Here is a 9,260-nt window from a genome sequence, read left to right as displayed (position 1 = left end):
GAGAAAACATGTATATAGAAAACTACTTTTATTTAAATTCAGACACCACAATTCAATTAAATGAATTTAGTTAAATATTAAGAGTTGATACTTCATGGTCTAGTGGACATATTAGAATCATTTGAAAACACACATTCAACGGCAACCGAAGGAACCCGCTATCGACTTCACATGATCACATTAAATAATGAGGTTATCACGGCACTACATTCAGACACTCCAATACAGCTCGTTACACTCTACAGCATCTACACAAATACTGGAGAGAGAGGAGGGGACGTGCAAGCGAGTGGGGGTCGCACGCCCCTGCATCTCTGAGGGCCTCCACAGCCCAGGTCTGGGCCAAACATCCCGACAGCCAGATCTTTACCAAACCGCGCTGTCCTGGGTCTCGTTCGTCACCAAGTAAAGTGCCGTTTTGTTCCAGGTATGTGCCTCTGGGGATGGCTAGTCACGCTGTTAACTTGGGAACAGGAGATGGAGGAGGTGGGTTCTAGCAGTGGTCTCCGACCCTGCTCCTGGAGAGAGATCTTCCTACCAACACAAGTCCATCACACCTGATTCTGATAAGCTGATTGACGTGTTGAGTCGGGTTACTTAACATCTGAAGTTGAGGCGAAAACCCCCAGGAAGGCATCTGTCCAGGAGCATGTTTGGAGACGTCTGGGTTCCAGAGTTAACACTGTCTTAGGGGACTGGTGGGGTGGGCGGAGGAAGGGATCACATGTGCTCAAGGGGAGGCGGCTGTTTCCGTTGCTCGTTGACCCTGAACAGAGGGTTGAATCCGGTCTCCAGCGCCCTCTGCTTCTGCAGCAAGCCCTGGGAACACAGACAGCAGTCATCAGACCTCTCAACCCTGCCCCTGATGAGACCACCTGTGTTCTGGAGGCTACTGTATCGGCTTTCAGTCTCCTCCCTTCCAGCTAAGCCCTAACCCTCCCCTTCCCCTCATTGGTCCAAACCTAGTGGTGTCTGGAACATGTCTGGGCGTGTCAGCCTGAGAAGTATCACACTGATATAAAACAGTACTCCAGTACTTCAGGGCCTCAGCCAGGGAAGTATCATACTGACATCAGTGTCCTTGGAATAACTGCCAACTTGTGGAGGGCTCCGGCCTTGAACACCGGTTTTTCCGGGGCTTTCCGGGTATTTTGTGTGTGTATGACACGCTCAGCCTGTTTACCTTTCTACCATCCCAAAGACACGTCTCCCTACACACCGAAGGCAATTATATATAACTGGTCACAGAACAGTGTTACAAATAATCGTGCCGAATCCTGATTGGCTGCTGGTGTGCGTGAAAGGAAGGTGATTGGATGGCAGCCCGTACCTGGCGCAGCTCTGAGAGGCCCCTCAGGATGGCCTGCTGTCTCTCTCGGTTCTTCAGCAGCTCAGGGTTCAGAAGGGGGTCTCTAGGCACCCCGGGGGGCCCTGCTGTACTCCGAGGACCATCTGACACACACACACACACACACTTTATCAGGCTCTGAAGACCAGCGAGGCAGAATAAGTGGTGAGTTTCCAGGTTTCAGGATCCCGTGGGCTCTGACCTGTGTGAGCCTTCGCCTGGGGGTGACAGACTGTGGGGGGTCTGGAGAGGGGGGCCAGGGGGTCCAGGTGGTACACCTCATCTGTCCTCACGTAGGGCACAAACTCTGATGGAGGCAGGGGGCTGTTGGTCTCCAGGGGGGGGCTGTGGGTCTCCAGGGGGGGGCTGTGGGTCTCCAGGGGGGGGCCCTGGGTCTGGAGACGGTGCTTCAAGGCTGGGACCGGAGGAGAGCGCCCCCTGGAAACACAAGTTGGAACTTACTGCTGGGTCTTGAGGGGCTTAAGCTTCTGACAACTTAATGATATTGGAGGTTAGGTTTTTGTTTTGGTTTGAGTCTTGTTTGGGCTTACCTCTCATTGTGATTGGCTGGGAGGTTGGACATGCTGCTGACAGATCTCTCCCCCTTGATGACACAAACCAGTCAAACTGTCAGATTTAATCAACCATCACAATCATCAAACAATACTAAATATTAGAAAAACATCTTGAACTTAAATCATCTTCAAAATAATCGGTCAAAAGGTCACGAGAAAGTGAATTAGTCTGTGGATTTGTGTTGGTGTCGATATTTCCTCTCAAAGAGCGACATCGTCTCCACCTACCTTCCTGGGTGAACCTGCTCTGGTTCTGCCCTGGGTGGGGCTGGCCTGTCTGGGCAGGGGAGGGTGCAGGAGGGGGGCCTGGTGGTTCTGGTCTGGCTGGGGGGTTCTGGAGGCTGTGTTCCTCTCCACCAGGGTCATGAGCTCGATTTGCCTGCGGAGCCGCTTCTCCTGCCTGCTCTGCTGCAGGCCCGCTGGGTAGCGCTCCGACGCAGGGACGAACCGCCGCCCAGGCCGCTGGCTGTTCCACTCTGGCCTCCGCCCGCCCCCCCGGGCACCCTGCAGCCCCACGTCTGTCCGGGCGAAGGCCTCGTAGGGGTCCTCGCCTCCTTCCCCTCCCCCTCCCCTGTGGACGTTCTCCTTCCCGGCCCCCTGGCGCGGCTGAGCCTGTCTGGGATCTCGTCTGGATCTTTTGGCGTTGGGAGGGGGAGGGGCCAGGGTAGGGGGCCGGTACTCCACAGGGATGTCGGGGGTGTAGACTCCGTGTTCCTGCTGCGGTGGTGCCGGAGCGGGCCAAACGGAGTCCACTGTTACAAGCACACGCATGCATGTCAACACACACAGAGAAAGGGATGTTTTCGTGAAAGTGTTTTTCAGAAACGTGCAGGACTTCCTCTTACCGGTCTGCATGGCCGTGTCCCTCCTGGGAGAAGCCGTGCTGACGGCCTCCTCTCTCCGCCCGGCCGGCTCCTGCTGCCTGGGGCTGGGGGACTCCCTCGTGGGCAGGGCTGGGAGCACAAATGAAGCAAACCCATCAAAGTCTGCTTTGGTGTGTACTGTTGCGAAGAAACCTGGGTGGGGGTGCATTAGTTTCGTACTCTGTGAGGCGGTGGGGGGCCCCTCCAGCGAGCGGAGCAGGTTGGACACATCGTGGCCCTTGCGGGCCAGCTCCTTGATCCTCTGCTGTTGCTTGTCCTTGGCTGCCTCCTCCTGAGCTCTCTGCACGCTCTGGTGCAGCTGCTCCGTCTGACGCTCTAGCAACTCCTGATGTGGGGGGGGGGAGAGGGTGAGAGAGGGGGATTGGCAAACCATTGCTGCATTTTCATAACTAAACCATGAATGTTTCAGCGTATCATCTACATTGTAATAGAAAATCACTATTCTTTAAGATGTCTATCATTTTCTTTGGTCTAGAACAATTATTGCTGAGGTTTTAACTTCTGTAAAGCTAGCATAAGCTTTTGGCCTAAGACAGTATTGCTTAAGTTTCCGTTTGCTGACAAACGTCTAGCAAATTGGACTTTAACACAGATTGTTTTTCTCCAGGGATTTTTGCTGACAAGTTCTTCTTTCTTGTCTCAAGCTATGGTTTTAATATTGATCATCTGTATTTAGTTGTGCAACCCATTTCCTTTTTTTATTTCTTGTTTATTGTAGAGTTCCTCTTTTGATAGACATGAACTATTGAACTCATTATGTAACTGTCTGGAAGAACTGTTTAAAAGAGTACTCAGATCATGACATTTTTCAGAGAGACTTTCTACTCGAGACATCATTTATGGTACTGTTTTACAACTGCTCCTCCTTGATTTCAAGAATAAACAGAAATACAAATTCTTCTGACCTCAGACATTTAATCATAGAAATTCGTATCTGACCTCTGGTGACCTTGAGAGGTCATTTTGTTATAATCAAGATGCTGGATGGATGGAAGCAGGGGTGCAGCCTGTGTGTGTGCGTGTGCGTGCGCGTGTGTGAGGAGCCCTCTCACCTCCTTCTGCCGGTGTCTCCTGGTGTCCTGCAGGTACTGCTGCTGCAGCTGCTGTCTCTCCAGCTCCACCCTCCTCTCCTCCTCCTGCTCCAACGCCACCCTGGCCGCCTCCTCCTGCTCCCGCTTCCACCGCCGCTCCTCCACCTGCGCCTCGATGGCCCGCTGACACACACACACACACACACAACACAGAGAGAGGGAGAAAAACAAGGACAATAGTCCCTAAGTTAGCTTTTTACAGAATCCCTAAATCCTGTGATTTGAGTGATTTCGTTGTATGCAGAGCTATACTATGACAAAGTCTTTCAATAAAAATTTTTACCGGACAGTAACTGAGGGGAGAACAGGGTTCCAGGGGTGTGAGTGAAGTGTGGGAGAGGTGAAGGGTGGGAGAGGTGAAGGGTGGGAGAGGTGAAGGGTGGGAGAGATGGAGGGTGGGAGAGGTGAAGAGTGGGACAGGTGAAGGGTGGGAGAAATGGAAGGTGGGAGAGGTGAAGGGTGGGAGAGATGGAGGGTGGGAGAGGTGAAGGGTGGGAGAGATGGAGGGTGGGAGGGATGGAGGGTGGGAGAGATGGAGGGTGGGAGAGGAGGCAGCGTGTCCCTCCGTGTGGGAGGCTCAGGGCCAGGTGTCAGACTACCTGGTGCTCCTGCTGCTTGATCCTGTTCCTCTCCCTCTCCTCGATCTGCGCCGGGTCGAGCAGGGCAGTCATGGTGCGCAGGTGGCTGCACAACAACACAAGATGTTCTGCGTCTTATCCCTTTTTCCCCCGAAAACATGACACAGCCTGCCACATAGACACTACCAATATGCTCCTTGGGGGGTGAGTAAAATCTGAGAGGCTGGTCGTGTCTCACCTGGCCCTGGGTGGGACTCCAGCGGCGTCCACGCTGGCTCGCCCCGTGCTGGAGGCCCCACAGGTGCTGGAGGCCTCCCAGGCCATGGACAGGGCCCCTGACAGTGTCCTGGGCTGGCTGAGGGAACTCAGCGCCCCCCACTCCCCCCTCTCTGCTGCCGGGGGAGGACGAGGCTGGGGCGGAGGCTTCATCTGGAGGGAGTCAAAGTGACTGGCCCAGTGTTCGTTATTCTCCCTCTGGAGGGTGGGGGGAGGGATGGAGGGATGGAGGGGAGGGGGAGGGAGGGAGGGGGGTAGACACAGAGACAGGCAAACCAACAATGTGAGCAATGGCCGATCCAAGAGCTCCGCCAATGAATTCAATCAGTGTGGACCTGCTCTGGCGCTCAGACATATAGGGTGGCATCTTTAAAAGACACTTCCTGATGGCTTGATCACGTCGCGTCGAAGGGTTTTCCTTTGGTCAGGGCTCTGGTCTGGTCTGGGTTACCTGGTTGAGCAGCTGTTTCTCCTGCTTGTGTCGCAGCTTGTCGTCCTGTCTCTGCTGGTCCAGGTCCTGCAGCCAGGCGCGCTGTAGCGCCCTCTTCTGGACGATGAAGGCATGGTCCGTCGGCGTGGCCTCCTGCCCAGCACACACTCACGCCACTCAAAACATGCCCTTGGGAATGTAACCTCTCCTCTCTGTCCTCTAGACACTCCTACATTCCCTCTAGCTGGGAAGCTAGGTGTAAACTGAAGACACACAGTTGCTCTGACTCATGTTTTCACTGGAACTTCTTAATACATTAAACAGTCTTTCTCATGTCGCACGCAATTGGACATTGCGTGCGAGAACGTTTAGTCATTTAGCAGACGCCCTTATCCAGAGCGACTTACAGTAAGTACAGGGACATTCTCCCCCCGAGGCAAGTAGGGTGAAGTGCCCTGCCCAAGGCCACAACATAATTTTTCACGGCCAAGAATCGAACCGGCAACCTTCCGATTAATAGCCCGATTCCCTAACGGCTCAGCCATCCGACAGTGACAGTGGAGAACTTCCCCCAAGTTCTGTGCATCATTTATCTACGAATTATCTAACGTTTGTGTATCTCGTTCCAGCAGTTTCTTACCCCCAGTACGAAGGCAGATCGGATGGCAGCAGGCAGGTCTCTCTGTGCTGGCCACAGAACATCCATGTCACCTGTCCTCCTCACACCCTCATCTGCTACCTGTCCACAGAGCAACAGCAGTCTCTGAGCACACACAGTGGGGATGAACCGGGGAATAAATCAAGCGAACCGCAACCTGCTAGGAATAGGATTGTTTTGAGCGCCGTGTTTCAGATAGATGACATGCAATTGTTCATCGAGCGCAATTAAAATAGGCCTTATGTGAAACACCTGTGAGAAGACTGACCCCATCTGGGAGTCGTTCTTACCTCTGGTGTCTTCCTCTGATGCACCTTCATGGCCATCTGTTCATCTTATGGACAAATAAACAGGACAGGGTTGTTTCTTATCACCTGAGAGACAAGTTGCATGGCCTAGCCTAGCGTGTCATAGCATAGCATCCATCTACCTCTACCAAGTCAACTGGCTCTTATACTCTCAGCCCACTCTTTTGTTAGAGGTCTATAGGCTTATGGAGTGAATCTGTTCCCTTCTCATCCATAATGCACGTAATGACTGTCTGACCATAAGAGGTCCCAGTGAGAGAGTGAAACCAGACCCGTCCCGTGGTGCTCCTGTACCTAGCTCTCTCCTCCACTGGGCCTTCTGGGCCTCCACAGCTTCCTTGTCCTTCTCCGTTTCTCCCAGGGACGTGAAGAGGCCGTTCGTCACCCTCCTAACCACAAACACAGGCACAACATGACATTACAGGTGCTGCGTATCATCTATTGTTTTGAGAGGCGAACGGTGCATGTCCATCATCTGAATCGTACTTGTCCTCCTGTGTCTTCTGTGCGATTCCATTCTGAGCGCCGGCGTTACTTTTCACATTAAGAGTCTCTCTGTGGTCCACCGTCTTTGTGCTGTCGTTCAGGGGGACCTCCTGTGAGGACTGGGCAAATCCTGTGGGACATTCAGACAGAACCAGGTCAGAGGTATTACAGCCAAGCACGTCCAGGAAAAGACCTGGAACTTAGAATCACAGAACTACGTTTCCTACTGCTGTCTCCCTTCAACAGTGGACGGACAGGAGGTTGAGTAAGAGCCACAGAACACAATGTTTCTATCGCCTGAGAGATTTACATTTAGTAATTTAGCAGACGCACTTATCCAGAGCGACTTACAGTAAGTACAGGGACATTTCCCCTGAGGCAAGCAGGGTGAAGTGCCGGCAACCTTCTGATTACTAGCCCGATTCCCTAACCACTCAGCCACCTGACTCCTGAGATCCTGCAGTCCGAGAGTCTGCTGCAGCGTTAGAGCAGCTGTTGGCCTCACCTGATCTGGTCTGGCTGTGCGTGTTCCACTGCTGCGTGCTGCCAGGGGAAGCTTTGCTGATGGTGCTGAGGATCTGTGTGATCTGGTCGCTCGTCAGGCACACAGTGTCCTTTGCTAAGTCCTTTTCTGCATCCGTTGACCCAAGTCTGATGCTTGGTCCACGTCGATCTGATGGCTGTACTCTGGACACTCCTTTGGTGCGGTTCTCTGCGACATCTCTGCCCCTTTGTTTGGAGGGGTTGGGTGCAGCTAGTGAGACGTCACTCTTGGTGACCTCCGTTTTGGGGGCGGTGGTCTTAATCCTGGTCTCTCTGTCTCTTTGCTTCCCTTGCACTTTTGATAGGTCTTCTGACCCTGGCTCTTTGGAAACTTGATGCTTTGAGTTGAGAGCATTCTGAGGTCTGTGCTTGGATAGTATCTTGTATGGGCAAGAAAAAAGGAATCAAATAAAAACATATTTTTTCCATCAGCAATGTGTGGAATCAGTGTGCCACCTTGTGAAAAGTGCGACTACTAACGTATTGCCAAGACAAACTTACCGTATTTGGATTCTTAGAACCTGCAATGACATGACATTCTTAAAAATGCACATTCAAAAAAATTTTTTTTAATTAAGATCAGCGCAGGGTCCAAATTCTGAAGCTAATATGTGAGTTTACCGTTATTTATTAATTTCAGCCGGGGTTTTCCATTTTCCAGTTCGAACATCAGGCCATCTCTGTTTACCACAGACAGAAACATGAAATTACTGTAGCTAGCAAGCTCAGTTTGGGTGACAAGCGTCAGAAAACGGGACAAAATGTGGGCCTCATTTGGCTGTAACTGGAGTTTTAATTTTCGTTTGGTAAAGTATTACGAATGAATGTCTAGTTTAATAACTACGTTAACATTTACAAGATTCCTCAAGCATGGATATGTAACCTTAACGTTAATGCTAACCAAGCTAGGTCTATTTTAGCGATGATAACCTCGCTTGTACAAGAATATGTCAAATAGACTCACCCAAGATTCATTTTAGCTGACAGTGTTCATTGAGCTGAGCTGTAATTCGTCGGAACTCTTGTTTGCTATTTCATGAGAAACATATTTAGATAATTGGCTATATTTAAGCCACAAACCGCTAAGTATAACATTGCTGTGACAGCACTTCCTGGTATGTTTATTGTGTACGTTGGTTGCTGACAACGACCAACAAGAGCTTCCGTGATTGGCTACATGGTGATCTGTGTGCATTAACCAGCGAATCACAATCCATTTTCAAAGTATGTCTGCAACAGAGGGAGTAGAAGGATAGGACCATATCTATGGATAGGACTACGGGGATTAAAAACGTCCACATTCCACGCAAAATATGCAGGTCTAGGAAAGTGCATTTTAAATTGGAGGATGAAATAAAAGCGACATGTAACGTTTCCTAATTTCTTTGTAGATTGATTATTACATTGCAGTACTCAGACTTGATTTGTTTGAGCCATGAAATGCCCGACGTTTTGCAAGCAATTTAGGGAGCGCTGCCCTTTTTCTCACTATCGCTCTGCACACGTTATGCCACATAAAACACTATAATTGTAAAAACCATGCAAACAACTACTGAAAGTTAGCAAGTAAGAACATCTATCTACATTTGTTGCACATTTAATCGATGTCATGCATCATGAAATGATGACAGGTACCTAGCTATATGGATGAGTGCTACATAAGAAAAAATACTAAGTCGATTTATTTATATTTGTTGAAGTACTGTTAGCAAATAGCAATTAGATTTGCTTTGTCATCTCAGTAACTACAATGGTTTTTCCAGTGGCCATAATCATCTTTACTAGTACATCGCACTGTTTTGTACGTTTTAATTATTGTACAAACTTGTCATCATGCCGGTGAATAATATTAAATAATTTATCACAGCAGGTGATCCAAGCGTTTACACAGAGATGGAAAAAAAACAAATACAAATACTTCCTTACTGTACTTACGTATATTTTTCTGGTATCAGTAGCCTACTTCACAATTTATTTTGTTCACAAATATCTGTACTTTTTCTTTTTACGTTTTCAAGCAAGGCTCGTTACTTTAGCTTGTGGGAAGCTACCATGGGGCAAGGTAGAAAGCAACAAGAAGAAT

General features: G+C 50.1%; 1 protein-coding gene across 3 annotated transcripts; it reads right to left on the bottom strand.

Annotated features, from left to right (window-relative positions):
- Positions 1-13: 13 nt before the first annotated feature.
- ccdc66 (coiled-coil domain containing 66) lies at positions 14-8,270 on the bottom strand. 3 transcript variants are annotated; one of them, XM_067240487.1, is made up of 19 exons: positions 8,142-8,270; positions 7,799-7,857; positions 7,679-7,698; positions 7,140-7,557; positions 6,635-6,764; positions 6,443-6,537; positions 6,131-6,174; positions 5,823-5,945; positions 5,204-5,335; positions 4,715-4,950; positions 4,498-4,582; positions 3,860-4,021; positions 2,967-3,132; positions 2,769-2,876; positions 2,152-2,675; positions 1,900-1,952; positions 1,551-1,786; positions 1,331-1,452; positions 14-819 (listed from the first exon to the last, which is right to left on the bottom strand). In XM_067240487.1, exons 1-19 carry the CDS (start codon positions 8,150-8,152, stop codon positions 721-723), a joined length of 2,823 nt encoding a protein of 940 aa, XP_067096588.1. In that variant the 5' UTR covers positions 8,153-8,270; the 3' UTR covers positions 14-720. The 3 variants fall into 3 exon arrangements, with proteins under 3 accessions (XP_067096588.1, XP_067096597.1, XP_067096606.1); XM_067240496.1 differs by having other exon boundaries at positions 5,823-5,921; XM_067240505.1 differs by lacking the exons at positions 14-819; positions 1,331-1,452 and having other exon boundaries at positions 1,710-1,786; positions 2,152-2,640.
- Between the last annotated feature and the right edge of the window lie 990 nt (positions 8,271-9,260).

This window comes from Osmerus mordax, chromosome 1 (genome assembly GCF_038355195.1).
Source record: "Osmerus mordax isolate fOsmMor3 chromosome 1, fOsmMor3.pri, whole genome shotgun sequence".
Lineage (NCBI taxonomy): Eukaryota > Metazoa > Chordata > Actinopteri > Osmeriformes > Osmeridae > Osmerus > Osmerus mordax.
This window is presented reverse-complemented; position numbering and strand designations above follow the sequence as displayed.

Coding starts and splice junctions, on each gene's coding strand:
- ccdc66 (XM_067240487.1), bottom strand. Junction 5,336..5,822: donor GATCTGCCTTCGTACTGGGG/GTAAGAAACTGC, acceptor TGTGCTGGGCAG/GAGGCCACGCCGACGGACCA. Junction 1,453..1,550: donor CCAGGCGAAGGCTCACACAG/GTCAGAGCCCAC, acceptor TGTGTGTGTCAG/ATGGTCCTCGGAGTACAGCA.